The 21,908-nt window shown below is 43.2% G+C and overlaps 1 protein-coding gene across 2 annotated transcripts in view; it reads left to right on the forward strand.

Annotated features, from left to right (window-relative positions):
- VPS13D (vacuolar protein sorting 13 homolog D) overlaps positions 1-21,908 on the forward strand; it is a 2,230,750-nt gene that overhangs the window by 46,744 nt on the left and 2,162,098 nt on the right. For both annotated transcript variants that reach the window (XM_069240741.1, XM_069240742.1), the window contains exon 3: positions 14,120-14,197. In XM_069240741.1, the coding sequence (XP_069096842.1) occupies positions 14,120-14,197 (78 nt within the window). The remainder of the gene's footprint in view (positions 1-14,119; positions 14,198-21,908) is intronic.

Raw genomic sequence — 21,908 nt, forward strand, 5'->3', positions numbered from 1 at the left:
TTGTGCCAACTATGCCAGGATGGTATAGAGGGGGCAATTCCATGATCATAGACATATTACATGGCCATATTCGGAGTTACCATTGTGAAGCTACATATAGGTAGTGACCTATATGTAGTGCACGCTTGTAATGGTGTCCCCACACTCACAAAGTCCGGGGAATTGGCCCTGAACAATGTGGGGGCACCTTGGCTAGTGCCAGGGTGCCCACACACTAAGTAACTTAGCACCCAACCTTTACCAGGTAAAGGTTAGACATATAGGTGACTTATAAGTTACTTAAATGCAGTGTAAAATGGCTGTGAAATAACGTTGACGTTATTTCACTCAGGCTGCAGTGGCAGGCCTGTGTAAGAATTGTCAGAGCTCCCTATGGGTGGCAAAAGAAATGCTGCAGCCCATAGGGATCTCCTGGAACCCTAATACCCTGGGTACCTCAGTACCATATACTAGGGAATTATAAGGGTGTTCCAGTATGCCAATGTAAATTGGTAAAATTGGTCTCTAGCCTGTTAGTGACAATTTGTAAAGAGAGAGCATAACCACTGAGGTTCTGGTTAGCAGAGCCTCAGTGAGACAGTTAGGCATCACACAGGGAACACATACCTATAGGTCACAAACTTATGAGCACTGGGGTCCTGACTAGCAGGGTCCCAGTGACACATAACAAACATACTGTAAACATAGGGTTTTTACTATGAGCACTGGGCCCTGGCTAGCAGGATACCAGTGAGACAGTGAAAACACCCTGACATACACTCACAAACAGGCCAAAAGTGGGGGTAACAAGGCTAGAAAGAGGCTACTTTCTCACAATATTGCTGTGCCCTTTGCTGCTGATGTATTTTTTTTGCAGCTTTAATCAGTGTTGTTGGTGAGTGAAAGTGCACTGCAGTGGTTCCGCAGCTTTGCGAAAAGCTTTATTTGAAGGATTAATAGAGCACTTTTACTCTGTTTTCTGGGACTTGAAATACAAGACGACCAGACTAGCCCCCTAGAGTTGTGCTATCAATATATAATCTATATGTAATGTTGACAGTTCCAATATGTGTATTGTTATTTTGTTAATTGGACCTCTTTTCTAGGTCTTATAATTACCATTCTTGTTAAAGCGTGTTGTTTGAGTTTCAAAATGCGAATAAAATGATTCAAAGAAAAACATTAGGAAAACTGATTCCCTCATCTAATCGTCTAGTAATGGCAGATAAGAACATCCATTTAAAGGCTCTGCAATGTTCATTCTGCAATTAAACCTCACCATGAAATAACTGATAAATGTGAAGCACTAGTCCTTGACCTTTGTTGCATTAAGGTAACCCGGTCTTGATTTAGGCAAACTGTTGCCTTCCAGTTACTCAATAGAGCAACAGGATCTTGCTAATACGATGAGTTGAGTAGGAGGAAATTATCTATAAAATCTCAGTGGCCCTCAAACCAGATGGAGTCTTGAAATCTGTTTGATGGGAAAACACATGCATCAATGCAAATTGGGGATCATACACAGTAAGCTTAATATTGGTCAGTCACCCATCCCAAACTGCAGCAGAGTTGTCATCCATCAAGTTTAATGATATAGGTAATTTCGCCCTGAAATATAGTCATATTAGTCTCCTAGGGATTTTAATTTCTGGTTAGAATACAAGAACACCAGCTTGCAGAACTTCTTTAACGACCTAGAGGTTTATAACCACTCACTTCTTAATTATTATCCTGTGCATTGCAACCCTCATCTCCTCGATGCCATTTTTGTCTATGCTGACATGGAGTGCACTGTCCTCCTTTGATATCTCTGGCATGGACATATGAGTTGGGGTTTCCTTTTTCACTCTAACCTCGCAAACATTTGTTTAACCATGTCCAGCAGATCACAGCTTATCAGAGATGCTGAAGATCCATCTCATTGGAAAGGTATAGAGAGGCAATTACAGCTTCCTCTTATACTTCACCCTAGCCTTCTCTGAGTGAGGATGTGAATGTTCGCCTAGCAACTTTAAATACAGCCTCTCTCTAATCCTTGACAGAGTGTTACCAGTTCAGGCCCCTGCTCTAATAAAGCCCTCTTCGGAGCATTTCTGTGGTTTACAACCGATTTGCACTCATTAAAAATTAGCATTAGAAGGGCTGTACACCATTGGCACAGATACTAGGCCATGGCGGCAAAGCAGTTCTATACTCGGGCTCTAGCCATATTCAGACAGGGGTTCCGGTTAGCTAAATGAAAATACTTCTTACTAGGGATCATCCAAGCTTCTAACACATTTAGCTAACTGTTCAGACTAGTTGACTATCTTGAAGCCCCTAGCAAAACAGGATGAATTCCCTGTATCACAACATGTTTTTGATTCCCTCTTACATTTTGTTCAAGAAAATTACCAACATCAGGTACATGATTGGAAAAGACACAGCTTTTTGTGGATAAGGACACTGTCATTTTACTAACCTATTCATAGCGTTCAGTACCACTGACCATGCCATCCTAATTTCATATTAAAAAATATAGGCTGCAGTCATCTTTCTGGGTTTGAGTCATTCCTAACCTTTTGTGCACCAGCAGTTTTTCTTGCGTCCTTTAAACCTGACGCAGACAGCTCTCCTGTGGAATACCACTGTGATTAATACTGTTGCTTCTACTCTTCAACATAGATATTATCTTCTTAGCACAACTTTTATATGCTGTGGATACACTGTTCCTTGTATAATCCAATGAAATTCAGCGTATTTTTAAACTTTCAACAGTCAAATCACACTAAAATAGCCTCAGTTCCTGTTTACTTTGCTTTGGCAATCACTGTCCCTAAAATCTGCCACTGGCTGGCCATTAATTTCGTGAATCTCAGTCCCACAAAAAAAAAAAAATTGATCACTGGGAACAACATGCATAAACTGCAGCCCTCCTTGTGGACCCTGTCCTGAGCCTTTAAAGGTGGTATGCAATTTGGGCATATACCTAGTTTTAGGCTGCACACATGAAGGGCAATCACACAACCAATAAAGGACCTCATAACAATAGTTCAGTCCATGCGGCACACTTAAAATTTAGAATCATCAAGGGTACTGAGTAATTAAAAGCAGTACATTTATCAAGTTGTTAGTCTCAAGCGCAGTTCCCGTGAATCTCCCCCAGGACTGCTCTGCCATCCCTCGAAATAATCTCCATGGAGACCTTATTTTTTCCCACTTTCGTGGGCAGCCTCTGCAAGTGTATATTGATATATTTTTTTCTGCCAAATATCCAATTATGAGGAGGACACATATATTTCCTAAATCACTAGTTGATCTGCTATTTACTCTATATTGAGTCAGCTTTCACTTTCCAAGCATATGCGGACGCTCAACCAAATTAACTCCAATTCGGTGTTGAAGTGTAGTTTAACATCTCTTTATTCAACATTTCATTTCTGACAGACCCAGTCAATGCGTTTCGTTCCCCCCAAGGAACTTCATCAGGGCCTATAAAAATATATGTACAAAAAACAATTACCACTTCCCATGTGATAACAATTTTACACGTGTAAAAAATATGTAAAAACCTTAATTATAACATAAACGGCTGTTAAAACCAAAAATTAGTTCCAAGAATCCCAACTCCCTCAAGCCCATTCCTATATTATGTACTTTTACAACCACAACTGCATTTTTGGATTTACATTAGATTTTTCCGCCAGCATGCACCACTTCATGTCTTTTCCTCAATCTGCCACCCCTGATGCATTTCGTGCAACCCACATGCGTGCCATCTTGCATTTGGCCCCTGCCGGACCCAATGAAAGCCAGAGCTGATGGTATCTGGGCAGTGGATCATCTCCCCAAATGTGTAGGATGCAGGTTTTCGCTGTCAGGGGATGTCAGCACCTAGTTCCTCCATCAGTCCCCGCAATGCCATCAGTAGTGCCTTATCTCTGGACAAGATCAGAGTATATGTGGGAATATACCCGGTTCTCTGCACCTGTGGAAGCAGAGATCAGTGGGACTTTTACCTATGGCCTGTATGGCTGTGTGGGAATAATGGAATTAATTTAGGATGCACAGTTGAATTTAGGAGTATTCCTGTTTTAATAGCCACCCCCCTAAAGGCCCCTGTGGCTTCCTCCTATTTGCCCTCTGCAAAAAGTCCCCCACTTTGTTTTCCCACTTGGTCCTGATGTTAGTTAGGATGTCTGTTGAGTTGTTAATCAGTTTCTTCTGTATGAGTGAAATGATCCATTTCGGTAGTGGTTCTGTTTGGATGCAGTCCTCTAGAGGTGAGGAGTCTTCAACTAGGGTATGCCCGAGAATGTGTGTCAGTAGTGCATGGCGCAATTGTATGTACCTGAATGACTCAGTAGGTGCTAGCTCATATTGTTTCTGCATTTCGGTAAGACTCCGCATGGAGTTTCCTTTCCATATGTTTCCTGCCGTTGATATATCAATGAGGATCCATTTAGTAAATCCTCCTAGTTTCCCCTACCTCCTCAGGATGTTGCTAGACTACAATGGAGTCATTTCTATTGGTTTTCCCTTCCCACTCAAAAAGGCTGTTGCTACCCAACAGACTTGCTACTGTTAGTGTCTGTGGTAGGAGTGGGCCGTAAAATACTCCCAATAGCCCCCATGACCCCATATTAACCTTTCCAGCATGAATGAAGGGCCGTCCCAGGTTGCAAATGCCCAATTATTAATTACCACTGAGTGGCCCAGTAGTACTTTCTAATATCCGGCAGGCCAATTCCTCCGTCATATACGTCACACATGAGTTTTTGATCAGCTATACCGGAAGGGCCTGTGTCCCATAGGAAGGTCTTCATCTTTCAAAAGAAATCTTTGGGTACACGGTATGGGGTGTTTTGGGCTGCATATATCATCATGGGCAGTGTAATCATTTTGGACAGAACCGCCCTACTCAGCAGGGAGAGCAGCAGCTTTCTCCTATGTTGTACACCTGCTGCAAAGCCATGTAGTATAGGGGCCAGATTTGTTTTTTGGTAGAAGAGGTGCGGGTCTGTTGTGACTTAAATCCCCAGATATTTAAAGCCCTCGCTAGACATGGGCATAGGGATGTCACCATGCAGGGCTGGTGTGGGGCCCGTGATCAAGTGCATGAGGGACTTGTCCGAGTTAATCGTGTACCCAAACTTTTGCCAGAAAATGTGGAGAATCAGGGTCAGCCTGGAAATTATCGGGGGGGGGTTCAGTCACATAGAATAGGATGTCGCTCTTCCCATTACTCCCCCCTGCCGAACCCCCCCCCCCCTCTAGTGTACACCTCGCTCAGTCTTGTCTAACCCAGGTCGCCAAGGGCTCCAAGACCAGGGCAAATAATCAGCAGGGATAGTGGGCAGCCCTGTCTCTTTCCCCTCCATAGAAGGAATCTGTGGGACAGCGTCCTATTTACCTAAACCTGTGCCATGGATTCACTATATAAGAGACACATCCAGCCCAGGGAATGAGGCCCAAAGCCTAGTCTCTGCAGCACACCAGCCCTGTAGTTTCACTCCAGGGTGTCAAAGGACATGGAGAGGGTCCATGAACAACAACATTGTGGAAGCTGTCTTGTCCTTCGATCCAGCCAGCACCCCAAAAGTCATCTGAGATTGGGTCTTGTCCTCCTGTTTGGTATGACGCCTGATTGGTCACAAGGATTCACAAGGGAGGTTATCACCTGGCAAAGACCATTGGCTAATAGTATAGCTAGGAGTTACTCTTCATATTAAGGAGGGAGATGGGCCTGTAAGAGCTGCACCTACCCGGGATCTTCCCTGCCTTTTGAATTGCCACTATCGTGGGTCGTCGTTGATCTTCTCAGAGCTGACCCACGGATCTGGCTTCTAGCTACATTTTTAGTATGTGAGGTTCCAGGTTGCTGATTGAGGCACTTATAAAGCTCGATAGGGAGGCTGTTGGGGCCCATTGCTTTGCCGGAGTTAAGGGAACGCAGTGCCAGGCTTATCCCGTTCAGGTGTTTGTCAGAGTTGAGGAGATGTCTATGGTCTTTCATGAGTTGGGTGAGTGCTATGTCAGCTGGGAAGGCCTTAGTGTCACATGGTGTACATTGTGTCTTGGCGGAGTATAGATTTTCATAATAGTCGGCAAATCTAGTCGGCAAATCCTTTGGCTATTCCTTCTGGGTCTGACCTAGACTCTCCCCACTCAGTGGTGAGCTGCGGGACCCAGTTACAGGCTCAGTCACGTTTTCCCAACCAAGCAGCAGCTTGCCACATCATAGATGCGTCTCTGGGTCAGTATGTGGCTTAACTTTGTATTGCCTTCCGCCTGACCCCTGAATTCCTTTTGTTGGAGTCTAAGGGAGTGTGCTCTTTTCTTAGTCTCCCCATCCCATACCCCTGTCTGCAGGGCTTATATCTCTGCCTCCTGGGTCTTGAGTTTCTTGTTTTTTCCCCCCAGCGATCACAGGTTATGCTTGGCCCTGGATTACTATTTTGTATGCCTCCCAGAGCGTGAACTCTATGCTAACCGATCCCTCATTGGTGTCAAAATAGGATATGGTTTGTGCATCAGTGTTTTGTCTGTGAGGTGCCAGGCACTAATGACTTTAGGACCCTTAGGTCTGCTAGACTGCCCCTATAGCTGTAGCCATTTTGGTAAGTGGTCATATATTCCCTTAGCTAAGTGGTGGATTTTTAGGTACAATCTTGAGCATTTGTAGTTGGTTCACAACTTGACTGCTCACCAACCTTTGAAGAAATATTGCTTAATAATAATTTTTATGACACTTCTTGTTTTTCAATAAATTGATACGCTCATCCTTTTTAGGTCGAGAGCGTGAGCTCTCTGATGTGTTGTAATCTATCTGTGGGCTTTTAACTACTTCCACCACACGTTCACCACTATCACTCATTCATGGGCTTGCCTTTCGAAAATCCTTTGTAATAATTGGTAAATGCTTTACGTTTGTCCCTCTTTGGGGCAGTTTTGTTACCGCCTTGGCCATTGAACCTGTTATATGTATAATTGCACGTTTGCTGATATGTTTGACCGCAAGCAAACTTCTTTTTCCTTTTGTGTGTCTCCTTCTCGCTCACACTCACGGCAGCCGTGGCACTTTGAATCGGCTCGCTTAGGTCAACGGTTTTACTTTTCATTTTCAATTTATGTGGCAAGAAAAGTCCAATCAGGAATTTACAACGCTAATAGCTCAAACTCGAGCAAACGCTAGACCCATTGCATGGCAAATGCTTGTTTCTTTGTTTAGTCGCCCAGCACTTAAAGTTACAAAAAAGAATATGCTTCTCTTAGGGAAAGAGCAAATTAACAGATTGGGTTCAGGGATATATAGGACCCAAAACTTGACTAAACTTGTCATGGGTCAAATACAACACAACATTAACACATTGAAACATAATTGTAAGGATCTCAAGTCGTTATTTAGAAAATTCGGAAACCATAAAACAATTTGATGTATTTAAGCAGCGTTCTTTAGCACTAACATGTCACCAGAGGCTACTCAGAGCAGTAGGTAATGATATTGTTAGATTGATAAAGTGCCAGGTCCCTATAAATATGATTAGTTAAGTAAGAAGCATTACATACGGATGGTCTAGGAGGGCTTAAAAATGAGAGATTCAAAAGTACCTGGGAAAACCAAAGAAGTGTAAGCCAGGATGATTTAGTAGAGATTAAGTTCTGGTTTCTTTGAAGGGTGTGCTATGGTGATGTATCAGTGCAAACCCAGGTTTTTAATGTATTTCTACATTTAATATAGTTATTTAGACCTTAAAACAGGCTCAAGTTCACTCCAGATATAAGGACTTAAAGGAATCTATTTAAATATTTGGGCTTTCTCAGATTTTTTGAGGAGCGATAATTTAAGGTGCAGTGGCGTCCAAGAGAGGACGTCCCAGAGAACGTGATACAAAGGGAAACTCTCCCAGGGACGAGCAAAACACAATAACTAACCTGGCAGACAGTAAGAACAATATTATCAATCTTAGTAACCGAATAATTAGTGATCTTAAAACTAAATCATTGAACAAGCGTCTCAATTTTGTTCCTACACCTAAAATAGATCTATTTAAAACTAGAACAGAACTAGCAGATCTTTTTTCTGCAAAATCCGCCTAAAGACTTTCTTTTTAGGCAAGAATCTTGAGGCACCAGAACAAAATACAGGACTACGTCCCAAGTCCACCTTTTGTCCGACCACAGGACAAATGCCCCCTGAGGTCTTGGCATGGATGAACTCACGGCTCTGAAACGTCTGACATCTGACCCTACCATAATCATCAAACCAGCTGACAAAGGCGCAGCAATGGTAATCTTACCGCAAAAAATTTACAGAGACGAATGTGAGCGTTTGTTGGGTAACACCCAACATTATAAATGCCGGTCCCGAGATCCCACATCTGACATCCAAGAGGAAATCTCCTTTCTTGTGACAAAAGGCATTGAGAATGATTGGCTCACCCAACATGAAGATGCCTTCCTGGTACAATCAAACCCAAGAATACCTTATTTCTACATTCTCTCAAAGGTGCACAAAGGAAAGATCCCTCCTCCACGCAGACCAATAGTGTCTGGTATTGGCTCGGTTCTAGAGCCTCTCTCAGTTTGTGAATTTCTTCCTACAGCCATTAGTGAAGAAAATTCCAACTTATCTTGAAAACACCACTGATGTGCTGGTACTGCTAGACTCTGTGTCTTTTGACAAAACCAAAGAACTCTTGATTACATTAGAAGTGGAATCCCTCTACACTAATATCCCCCAGGAGGTCACACTGGAGGTTATTTGTAGTCTTCTTGAAGCCAACAGAGGAGAGTCACGTACGCCCCCTGATTTTGTACTGGATCTGCCACACTTGGCACTTAAGAGGAACTATTTCAAGTTTGAAGAAAGTTTCTTCTTACAGATACAAGGAACGTCGATGGGCAGCACATTTGCCCCTAGTCTGGCATGCATCTATGTTGACAATTTTGAGAGACAGGTGTTTCTCCACGTAGATAACCCGTTCCTGCAGCAAATCCAGCTTTGGAAACGATATATAGACGACATCCTATTGGTCTGGACAGTAACTAAAGAAGATGCTCTCACCTTCTCTAACTGGCTTAATACAGCCAATCCTTTCCTGAACTTCACTATGACAATAGGCGATAACCGGCTGCCGTTCCTGGACCTACTAATTTATGAAAATGACGGATTCCTGGCCACGGAGGTGTACTATAAACCCATGGACCGCAACAACTTGTTACAGTTTCAGAGCTTCCATCCGGGGGCCCTGAATGAGAACCTCCCTGTGGGACAATTTCTGCTCAACTTTAACAGACTATCACAAACATGCTGATAAACTGGCCACCAAGCTATAAGCCAAGGACTATCCAACACATCTGGTCAGAAGAGCCTGTAAAAGAGCACGCAATAACAATAGGGATCAACTAATTGCAACCAAACCAAACATGGAGCAAATAGTGTGCGTTACCATCTTTAACCCACTATCCAACATCATCCAGAGAATCATTAGAGAAGATTGGAAGATCCTTACGTCTGGAGGCCTACCTTTTCAGCAGCTGCTGCATGCCTACAAGAGAGCCACAAATATACGTGACATGGTGGTCCATACGAGACCCAGGGTAAAATCCCCTACCAGACAAACCACACTCTGGCACCTACCTCCACCGACAGGCCACCACCCTTGTGGCAACTGTAGTGTTTGTCGGTTTACTCACAAATCTACAACGATAAACCTAGACCTTAAGACACCATGGGTACAGAAATCACTTACTAACTGCAACAGTAAGAACGTTATTTATGTTATTAAATGTCCCTGCCAGCTCAAATACGTGGGAATGACTACAAGGAAGGTTAGCACAAGGATCTGTGAGCATAGGAGCACAATCGGCTGTAAACGTGATGCTACCAAGCTGACTAACCATTTCATCTTGAACAATCATTCTCCAGATGACTTATCCTGTACTGTCCTTGAACAACTGCCTCCAATGACTATCAACATGACACAGAAGCTGTTCTTGGTTGAACAGCGCTGGGTCTGGAGATTACATTCAGACATTGATCCTGTGGTTCTCACTCACAAAATGAGTTCTCTTAACTTTATGCCCTACTGGTTTCTTCCTTTCTTCCTTCTTTGTTTTCTTTCCTTTTCTTCTCTTCTTTCCCCTTTTTGTTTTGTTTTTCTCTCCCCTCCCTTTTTCTCCTTTTTTTTCTCTCTTACCCCCCCCACCCCCCCCACCACTTGGTTGGTTTCCTCCCTCCTCCCCTCTATTCTAGCTTCTTCTCTTTCCCCTCTCCTTTTTTCTCCCTCCCCTTTGTTTCTTCCTTTTTTTCTTCCCCTGCTACGTGGTCCACCTCCCTTCCCCCTCCTTCTATTAACCTTCCCTTCACTATCCTTGTCTTTTCTGTTGTGCTATCTCTCTTCTTTTTCTCTTCCATTTTTTTTAACCTTATTTTAATTTTTAATTTTTAGACTTTATTTTTATTTCATATCTTTCATCTTTTCCTTTGGGGCCTTCCCCTCTTGCCTCCCCCCTCCTTCTTCCCCTTGTCCTCCACTTTGGAGCCCTTTCCTCTCTTCCTTTCCTGTGCTTCCATATCAGAGACCATTGCGGCAGCTGGGGACTACATTTCCCAGCGACCGCGGTCCTTCTGCAGTACGTCGGAGCTCCGCGCGGCAGCTGGGAACTAGCATTCCCGGCTGCCTTGAACCTCCTGCAGTACAATGCCGGGTCGCCGGTCCCGGCTTTGGAGACACGTTTCCGGTCTCCGCGTCGGCCTCCAGCTGCACCACGGGCCTGCGGCGGTGATTTTAAACACCTGTTACAAGGGCTCTCGTCGATGACGACGCTAAATTTGCGCACCAACTCACTTTCACCCTCAATAAAAAGACCACCTCTCCTTGGCCTTTTCTATCAAGCGGTCCAAGGAGAGGACGGCATAGGCGCACAGCGAGCGCCCCTTTGAAGCAGTGAGTGACTTATCGGACTTCACGCAGCACAGAAAATATATTTCTGCTCTCTTTTTCTTTGTGTCCCTTCGTGCATTGTCCGTTTCTGACTGTATTTTATTAATTGCCCTTATGTCAAGCTCTTCCATTATCTGGCTCAGACCTTCCTGCGCTCTACCAACCAGCCCCTCTTTTCCAGATAGTGCTGGTAATCTTCCTTCTTTCCGCTTTTCCTTTGATAGATGCAGACACAAATTTGGGTCATCTTCCCATTTCAGTGTGAACCCCCTTACCTTGCTTCTTTTGTTTTATTTTATTTACCCTTAGTGTTTGACAATAAGGGGACACTCCCCCTCCTGGATACCAGATGCCATTAGCCTCTAGGGATAGGGTAAGATTTTCTACCTCCTCTTAGTGGTAGAAGTACCTACCACATATATATACTGTGCATGAGTAAATTTCTCTGTCACACGTGTTTGGTTTGCTGTGCAGTGTTGTGTTTCACTATTGTTTTAATTGCTTTTCTGTTTTGCATTCCTCAGGCCACCTCAAGGTATTTCCTTGGGTAAGGTAGGCCTTTCATCTTAACTCTTTCACTCTCCTCTAATTTGGAATAATTTATTTCACTCTAATTTGAGTCTCAGGGATCCGAGGCCCGGATGAATGCCCCGAGACCTTCCTTGGCTCACTGCTAAGGGCAGAAACATGTTGGCTACCGTTTTTTAGATAGGTGATCCTGTGAGTCCTTGCTGTCACGGAGGTGTCCCACTTTGTTTTTAACCACACCAAACAGACACCATTATTAAATGTAACTTCACACAGGTGACTGGTTAGGTGTTTTTATTTTCCCTAGGTTAGCTGGATCCCAATCTTTCCAGGAATTAATTTACGCACTCCCTCCTGTTCCTTTAACTGTGAGGTTGAGTCTGCCCAGGTGGCACTGTCCTACCTGGGTGGGAGTAGGTGGTCAAATTAAGCATGACACTATATATATATATATATATATATATATATATATATATATATATATATATATAACCACCTAGTCCGTAAAGGGAATTCCCACGTGTCCTTCCAATACTCCACAGCATCATACTGACCTTATTCTCCTAATAAGGATTTCAATTAGTGGGGGGCACAAGTTGTACCCCAGACTTTCACTCTTTGATTTATTAATGAACCCTGTACTTCTTTGTGTGATTTCGAGCGATAATTTGTAACTAGATTCTGCATGCACCTGTGGACTTTTCCATGGTGTGTTGTTTGTGCAGTACAAAATACATTGAACTTGAGCCTTTGCTGTAGACAAAGCCAATGAATGAATGTTGCGGCAGGAGAAACAGGCTTCAGTTTTCTGTTGTCTCTCTCTCTCTAAATAAGGGCAACCACACACTCCCACCTAAAGGTGGGTATCTATTATACTATAAGTGAACAACAACTCTTGTCCTCAACTCTTTATGTTTCTAAACAGTAATTCCATCACAATTCCCAACCTATATTATTTTAAAGGGAATATCTCACCTGAGTCTTCATCGACGTAATCCTTACGTATGGTTTTTGCATGAACACAAACTGTTTTAATTCAGAAATCAATTCAGTAATTTACTACTGCAGAAAGGGTAAACACATTAATACAGAAAAACATTTTGATAAATTACATAATTCGTTTGTCTGCTCCCACGTCCTTCACTCAGTTTACATTCACTGTTGTTCTTTAGAAACACAAATATGGCAAAATATAAAAATCTGTATTGCGAACATTGCTGTCACTATTATCACAAATGTGGACGGCTTATTGGTTAACATTTTATTATTCATCAACTCGTTACTGTCGTGGCTTGCAATTTATCCACCTTTTTCAGATTTCATCAAATTGCACTCTTGATTTACATTGTACCGCTCTATATGCTGCAAATTTGCTAGTACATCCGTGGGCTGGGGAAAGTAACTCCCTCACCTGCGGAATTGTGGCTTGTGTGAGTGATCTGTTGCAGGGAAAATGCGTAACTCTGTAGTTCAGGATTATTTGTATACCAAGTTGCAGAAGGTTTCAAAAGTCCTGCCAGTTAAAGAAATACTAGCTGGCTGATTTTTATTTTCGATGTCGTTTTCACTAAACCTCCTTCGATGGCTGTTTGTGACTGGAACATGTCTTACCGACTCTCACAAAAAGATTTGGTTTGTGAAAAAGTTATAAAAGGGCAGTTGAAAACATTTCCTGGTTGTATACTGTGTATACTTGAAATTTAGGCACGCTCTCGTAACGGTAACTAAAACAGTTAATATAAGCGTTCATAAGCATACTAATTTGTATTATCTAGGCGGTATGCAAGGCACTACAGATTGGAGAAGAGAAGAAGTCACGTGTTAGAAACAAGATTATATGTCACAGGACAGAGGTCATGTAACCATCATACATTAGGAGTAATAAGGCACATGCGTCCGGGCCATAGTACTGCAAGTCATTTCAAAATCCACAAATAGTTTCAATACTTTTTGCAGTTTAATACTTGATAAGCTCTCGAAATCTTCTAATGTGAATTTCCTACTTTATGACAAGAATATTCATATTTTTTAGCGTGCATGTGCCAGTAGGCTGTGGCTTTACCTGGTTTCATACTCGCCAGAAGAACAAAAGGGTACATACATACATACAGCAGCTCAGAAAACTTTATTTTTAAGTTTCTGTCAGCTTACCTTTCCGGCCCTCGCACTCACCCGCTCAGTTCATCAGTATTCGGCAGGAAAAATTGAACACTACCAGAATGCTTAAAGTGTCTTTAAACTGTGTCATTTAATAAAGCAAGTAGCAGTATGTTGAGGAGTGTGCTACAAAAAGAAATCTGGGTCTGAGGGTGGGGTGACTGTGGACTCCCTGCAATGTTATCTAATTGTGCCCTCATTAAAGGGGCTATTAATTTAGGGCAATGTCTGGGATGCCAGCTGTGTGATTCTGTAGAAATCATTTGCCGTGCAAATGTCTGCCAGAAGAGCACGAATGACTGTGCTGTGCATCAGCCTTCAGCCTCGTGTGTTTTTTCAACATCATTGTAATGCATTTTAACCTAGGGGCTCCTAACCTTATTTTGCTAAAAACAGGTTGGTTCAACATGGCAAAGTTCTCAAAAGTAGCAAATTGTTACTGTTTATTCATTATATGTTTAAGAGTACATGTATGTCAACATTACGTCATACCAATATAATTCATCAGCATTGTTTTGTTCTTGCAGGTGCTGTTGAATTAGAAAACCTTCCTTTAAAGAAAGATGCATTGAAAGAATTGGAGCTACCATTCGAAGTAAAAGCAGGTGTGTGTCATTTCTTAGTACACTGATGGTTAGTCACAAAATGTGTTTACTTTTCCTTCACATTAAATGCAACATATTTAACCTTCTAATAATAGTGAGAAATGTATCCTATTTTAAAGTCCTTCAGGTATAGCAAGAGTCTTCATGAAGTTGCTTCTATGCCAGAACATGTCCTGGGGAGAAACCTTTACTGTGTTAGAACTTTAGCAGTACACAGCATCAAGAAAACAAACACATATGCATTTCTTAAAATATGCAGGTTTAACCTCATTATCCCTATACTGGGTGACACATATAGAGTCAATATATGCTGACACTGGGTATCCATGTAGTTCTGATGGCACATATAGAGTCTTTATATGCTGACAGTACCCTAGTGTATTTACACGAATCTGAGAGTGGTTCCAAATATGCGTAGGATACTTGAGGTTTTTGCTCTGATATCTAGTCTCTGTACCAACTTGACTAGATCACAGGTATTCCCTTTAGGGGCCATGGCCCATCAAAGAAAGGACTTTTCTTGAGGTAGGAAGGAAGGATATAGCTTATAGCTTATATATAGGATATACTTAGAAATCCAAATTGCTCGTAACCATAGGAACGAAAGGGCTCAATATAGGAAGAATAATAGAGAGCATAACATTTTTGACCCCATTTTGTTCCCACTATCGATGTTGCGACGAGTAGCAGTGGTCAAGATGTTAATACTTGGGTGCCTTTGTATCTTATAGGGACTGGTGTGCTCCTACCCAAGATAATATTTGAAGCGATGAATAGTTTGCCTGTTATGGGCTAGGTTCCATCCCATGATCAAATTGAACATTCTTAAACTGATGTATAAAAAAGGAAGGCTTGCTCTTACAGACTACGAATCATAGTATCTTCCAACTCAATTTCCAGCATTTGCCAGTTTAGCTGGGCAAGTCCCTGACTGTGAAGCAATGCTGCTAGATAGCTGTTTTGTCGAAATGGCACTGGGTTCCTCATTTATGCCGCCAAAACAAATATGCCCCAAAGTGCTACACTTGAATTCTTAGATGCCTGTGCTATGGCCCTTGGTGGTAAAAAAAAAAAAAAAGTGCTAGGACTAGTCCTATTCATTGCAGATACTGGTTTATGGGTTTTTCCACGCTTTCATAAACTTAGTTGTGAAATAAGTGTGCCTACATGGATGTGGGAGGAAGTTGCACAATGGGAGACTTGCGCAGTGGAAATTAGTTTTTAATATTTGAGAGGCTGACTATCACTGTGGACTGTTATCTTGCCGAATTCTAGTTTATGCTAGATGGTAAGAGCTTCTCGTATCACCTGGGCAGGATTTTCCCTGAGACCACCCAGTTCTTCTACTCTGATGCATGCACTAACACAGGGAAGGTGACTGATCTCTACAATATATGGAATGCATTTGTAATGATTCTCTTGTTACCACTGTGCAGGTAGGGAAACAGTAGGGAAGAGATTTTGAAACACAAACAATAGATACTAAATGGAACAAAATATTAGTCACAGGTAATGCTAGGTTTCACCTTACACAATTTATAATGTTACATGGAATGTATGTAATTCTATTATTGTTAATTAAGCCAGACCCAACCAGATCAGACCAATTCCCATGATGCCACTTTAGGGAGTTGATCTTTGACGCATGATATTGACATGCAAACCAAAGTTGACCCTTGGAAGTACATAACAGAGGACTTAAAAGGAGCTCTAGGAAAAAATTGTGGAACCTTTCTATGAGACACTGCATTCTGGGCTTATATCCCAGACCAAAAAATGGGAATATTTTGTTTAAATTCTCAGTATTATTCCTTTTGCTAGCCAAAAGTTGTATACTGATCCGTTGGTTGCAGGCGATAGGTCCTTTGACATGTTGAAAGAATGGTTGACTGCTGAAGAGACACATGGCTGCATTTAGATCTGATGATAAGTTGGAGGAAAATCGCATATTGGAGAAAAATGATTGATAGTATGCTGGGCAATGACAATGGCTTAGATTTCTCTGATGAATAATATTCCTAAACAGTGTAGTTATAGCTCGTTTTCCTCAAGAGCAAAAATGTGGTGATCTGCTGTGACCCTTACTGAGCACTTGTGGTATGATGTTGGATTTTGATTAGATAATCAGTTATGTGCTAAGTATAAAAAGATATAACATGATATTGCAGTCGCTATCTCTTGTAGTGTAAGCACTTGTTGAATTTAAGAAAAATATGGAATTCTTAAAAAAAAAAAAAAAACATAACCATAAAATCACCAAATCCCGCTTAACTGACTGCTCTGTGGTTTTCAGCTGTGCAGCGTCAGTCACCGTATAAATCACAGTCCCCAAATTCAGACTTGTAAAGCTCTTTGCCAAACGGCAACATCCTCTGCCTTGTTCTTTTATGTTTTTTAGAGATTCAGAGTGGTGCGTTTTCAGTTAAGTGTGCTTTGCAAAGCCTAATTTTGATTAATGGTAAATAACCTTTTCTTCTTCATTGTAAAATGTTCATTAACAGTCATACATTCTTTAGTAATTCCGTGTGCTTGCGCAGACCTCGCAACATTTTGTGCAAATTCTTCCATGTATATTACAATGTAGAATATCTTTATCCTTGAATTCATATAAAGTCATAGGCAATGCAAGACTCTTCGAAGTGTCAGTTTTTTTGGTGCGTGTCCACAGTGTTGACATAGAATGTTTAAATGGAGACAAGGTGCAGCCTCTGTTGTGCAAACCACTCGTACATATTCTGTACATTAAGGTAACAAGCATTTGCAATGCACTCTGTTTTGTATTTGCAAGAGTTAGAGCTATTGGCATTGTAAATGATAATGTTTTTTACCCATGTGTTTTGGTTTGGAGTAGAGTGGATGTATGTTGTTTGGAGTGGAAATATGTGGTATTAGGTTTTTTAAATATTGCACATTCCTTAAAATGCCGATAGTTCATGTCAAAAAGTGCAACACTTCGTGTGGGTATGAACACAAATTATTGAAATGCCTTGTTTCAGTGCCCTACCTGGGTGAATAGAAGAGTGCAAGCAAAACAACCCTAACCTGATAAATGCAATATGTTAGACTTTGATTAGTTACTTGTGGGTGCAAATTACTTAGAAATTTAGGGCCAGATGTATCAAAGGGTTTTACCCGTTTTGTGTCTATGGGAAAATGTGTTCGTACATATGGCCCTTAGTTTGCAGAGTGTATACCGCGGGAGCTTGGACAGTAGAGGCCGCTTAAGTGGGTGCAAAAACGGTGACAGTTGCTTCACTGTAAGAGGATCCCACCTGCTGAGGAAGCTGGTGGCCCCCAACACCTGTAACTTTGCTACACATGAATCAGGCTCTTACAGCACAGGCAGAAGGAGCTTCTTTCAAATACACAGAACAGTTATATCTGAAAGGTACAAGCTTCCCTCACATACAGAGAGTTGATACAGAAAATGCACTGCCTTTTCAAATGTCCCTTTCATATACAGTGCATCACCATTGAAAACCTCTCTCATATACACAGAACAGTTACAGCATGACCAGCCGCACTGCAAGCTTCCTTCACATACACACAGGAGGTACACCATAGCCTGAAGGCTACAAACTTCCTTCACATACAGAGAACCATTACAGTGAAGGGATGACTTTGATTAGTTACTTGTGGGTGCAAATTACTTAGAAATTTAGTTTGCAGAGTGTATACCACGGGAGCTTGGACAGTAGAGGCCGCTTAAGTGGGTGCAAAAACGGTGACAGTTGCTTCACTGTAAGAGGGTCCCACCTGCTGAGGAAGCTGCTGGGTGACATCCCATTACATATGCTTCAGCAAACAGCCAACAGCAGGCAATGCCAAGGAAGACTTACAAAGCACATCATATTTAAACAAAAATTAAGATGAGTCATATGCCAGAGTCTTATACAGGGCCACTGGATTTATGCAATTTGGTGACTGTTGCATTTTCTGCCTAATTATCGACTTGCCACATAATTCACAATCTACTGCAGAGTACTAGTGGCACTGGTTTTATGTAATGCTTGAGTAAATGCCTCCTTCTCCAGGAAGGCGTCTCATTCGTTTCCCATATCAAGAATGACGGCGGTGGGTGCCTCTCTTGGTATCGATTCACAGTTCAGCCATCTGCACAACACTGAGATTTCAACGAGAAACAGCCCAGTCTTTGAATAGGGAAAAAAAGCGAGGTAATCTCCATTAGTTACTTACTATACAAGATGCAGATCGGAGAACAGAAAGAACGGTGTGCACAATTGTTAAAGAAAGCTGATTAAAGCCAGTGCTATTTCAGCATGAAACATTCCTCCATGCAGTGTTCAGTGGCAAGTTTCTGAAGCACTGCAGCACTCCAAACCCATAAAACTAGATCTCATCAGTGACCACAAAGTTCTCACTACCGCCCACCCCTACCAAAAACTGCTATAATGTTGTTCTTCTATTAACTTCGACTAGATGGAGGGAAACTTTTTTGGACACTACTGCAAATTCCGGATGTAAGGTTAAAGTGCTGCAATAATAGGCAAGTTGCGTTATCTGTGAAAGGGTTTGAGGTGAGGGAGGGTGTGGGGTTTGGGGGTTGTAGGAAATTGGCTCTGTATATACTATTTCAGAGTAAGAAATAGTGTGCACAGAGTCCAAGGGTTCTCCTTAGAGGTAGGTTAGTGGCAAAATTAGATAATTCTAATGCTCTATTTTGTGTTAGTGTGGTCGAGCAGTAGGCTTATCAGAGGGTAGTGTTAAGCATTTGTTGTACACATACAGGCAATAAATGAGGAACACTCACTCAAAGACTTACTCCAGGCCAGTAGGTTTTTATAAAGAAAAATATATTTTCTTAGTTTATTTTAAGAACCACAGGTTTAAGATTTGAAATAAACACATAAAATGCAAGGTACTTCACACAGGTAAGTTAGGAACTTTGAATAAAAGCAACTTCATATGCAGTCTTTGTTAAAATGGCAATAAGCTATTTTCAAAGTGGACACAGTGCAAAAATCAACAGTTCCTGGGGGAGGTAAGTAATGGTTAGTTTGTCAGGTAAGTAAAACACTTACAAGTCTCAGTTCCTGGGCATAGGTAGCCGACCATTGGGGGGTTCAAGGCAACCCCAAAGTTACCACACCAGCAGCTCAGGGCCGATCAGGTGCAGAGGTCAAAGAGGTGCCCAAAACACCTATGGAGAACAGGGGTGCTCCAGTTCCAGTCTGCCAGCAGGTAAGTACCCGTGTCCTCGGGGGGCAGACCAGGGGGATTTTGTAGAGTGCTGGGGGGACACAAGTAGGCACACAAAACACACCCTCAGCATCACAGGGGCGGCCGGGTGCAGTGTGCAAAGCAGGCGTCTGGTTTTAGATAGGATTCAGTGGAGGGACCAGGGGGTCACTCTAGTGGTGCAGGCAGACACAGGGGGCTTCTCGGGACAGCCACCACCTGGGCTAGGCAGAGGGCTGCCTGGGGGTCACTCCTGCACTGAGGTTGGGTTCCTTCAGGGTCTGGGGGCTGCAGGTGCAGTGCTTGTTCCAGGTGTTGGGTCCCTTGTTACAGGTAGTCGTGGTCAGGGGAAGCCTCTCGATTCTGTCTGCAGGCCTCGCTGTGGGGGCTCCTGGGGTCGTCTCGGGCTACTCACGGGGTCGCAGTCACTGGGGAGTCCTTCCTGTGGTGTTTGTTCTCTGGATCTCGAGCCGGGGGCGTCAGTTGCAGAGTGGGAAGTCTCACGCTTCCGGCGGGAAACGTGAAGTCTTTAAAGTTGTAGAAAAGTTGCAAGTTTGTTGCAGGTTGTTGAGCAGAGCCGCTACTCACAGGAGTTTCTGGGTCCTGGGGGTCAGGGCAGTCCTCTGAGGCTTCAGAGGTCGCTGGTCCCTTTTGGAAGTGTCAATAGTTTTCGACTCTGGAGACTGGCCGGTAGGGCTGGGGCCAAAGCAGTTGCCGTTGTCCGTCGTCTCTGCAGGCTTGTAAGTCAGCAGTCCTTCTTCTTTAGTTCAGGTTGCAGGAATCTGATTTCCTGGGTTCTGGGGTGCCCCTAAATACTAGATTTAGGGGTGTGCTTAGGTCTGGGAGGGCAGTTGCCAATGGCTACTGTCCTGGAGGGTGGTTACACCCTCTTTGTGCCTCCTCCCTGTTGGGAGGGGGGCACATCCCTAATCCTATTGGGGGAATCCTCCAAAACTAAGATGGAGGATTTCTAAAGGCAGGGGTCACCTCAGCTCAGGACACCTTAGGGGCTGTCCTGACCGGTGGGTGACTCCTCCTTGTTTTTCTCATTATCTCCTCCAGCCTTGCTGCCAAAAGTGGAGGCAGTGGCCTGAGTGGCGGGCAGCTCCACTAGCTGGGATGCCCTGGGGCGCTGTAACAAGAGGGGTGAGCCTTTGAGGCTCACCGCAAGGTGTTACAGTTCCTGCAGGGGGAGGTGTGAAGCACCTCCACCCAGTACAGGGTTTGATCCTGGCCACAGTGTGACAAAGGCACTCTCCCCATGTGGCCAGCAACTTGTCTGGTTTGTGGCAGGCTGGCAGGAACTGGTCAGCCTACACTAGAAGTCGGATTGGTATTCAGGGGGCATCTCTAAGATGCCCTCTGGGTGCATGTTACAATAAAGTGCACACTGGCATCAGTGTGCATACATTGTGCTGAGAAGTTTGATACCAAACTTCCCAGATTTCAGTGTAGCCATTATGGAACTGTGGAGTTCGTGTTTGACAAACTCCCACACCATATACTCTTATGGCTACCCTGCACTTACAATGTCTAAGAGTTTGCTTAGACACTGTAGGGGCATAGTGCTCATTCACATATGCCCTCACCTGTGGTATGGTGCACCCTGCCTTAGGGCTGTAAGGCTTGCTAGTGGGGTGACTTAACTATGTCACAGGCAGTGTGAGGTTGGCATGGGACTCTGATGGGAGTGCCATGTCGACTTAGCCTCTTTTCTCCCCACCAGCACACACAAGCTGTGAGGCAGTGTGCATGTGCTGAGTGAGGGGTCCCCAGGGTGGCTTAAGACATGCTGCAGCCCTTAGAGACCTTCCCTGGCATCAGAGTCCTTGGTGCCAGTTACAAGGGACTTATCTGAGTGCCAAGGCTGTGACAATTGTAGAAACAAAGGTACATTTTAGGGAAAGAACACTGGTGCTGGGACCTGGTTAGCAGGGTCCCAGCACATTTTCAATCAAAACTTAATATCAGCAAAGGCAAAAAGTTAGGGGGTAACCATGCCAAGGAGGCATTTACTTACAGGGGTGGTGAGTTAGTTGTGTTCAACCCTGCACTAAATGACAGCCACTGCTGTAGAACATAGGAGGTCAAGTCAGTCAGCAGAGGCAGGATTTAGTCACTGCTGATTTAGCCCTAATACTAATAGACTGCTGTGACAGCTGAGGAAAAAGGGAGGGAAGGAGTCTGCAGAAGTACTGGCCACACTTGAGAAAAATATTAATAGAGTACTGTGATATAAGCAAATGCAGATCTGGAATGAAACATGCAACAGCATGAGGAGGGCGATTGGGGGACAAGAAATTAAATAAGGACATACCCGTCCCAATTAGGGCGAGCCCCTGAAGTTTACACAAAAGTGATGGATGGAATGCTGAAATTAATCTCAGGTACTGTTAATCATAACAGGCTTGGGAACCTAATGAAAGTGTAATTCATGCACGGCCACCCACTTTCTGAAGAGAACACATCTGGCCATCCTGATCTAACATTATGCTCAACCTGGGCTCTCACC

This window comes from Pleurodeles waltl, chromosome 6, assembly GCF_031143425.1.
Source record: "Pleurodeles waltl isolate 20211129_DDA chromosome 6, aPleWal1.hap1.20221129, whole genome shotgun sequence".
NCBI classification, from domain to species: domain Eukaryota; kingdom Metazoa; phylum Chordata; class Amphibia; order Caudata; family Salamandridae; genus Pleurodeles; species Pleurodeles waltl.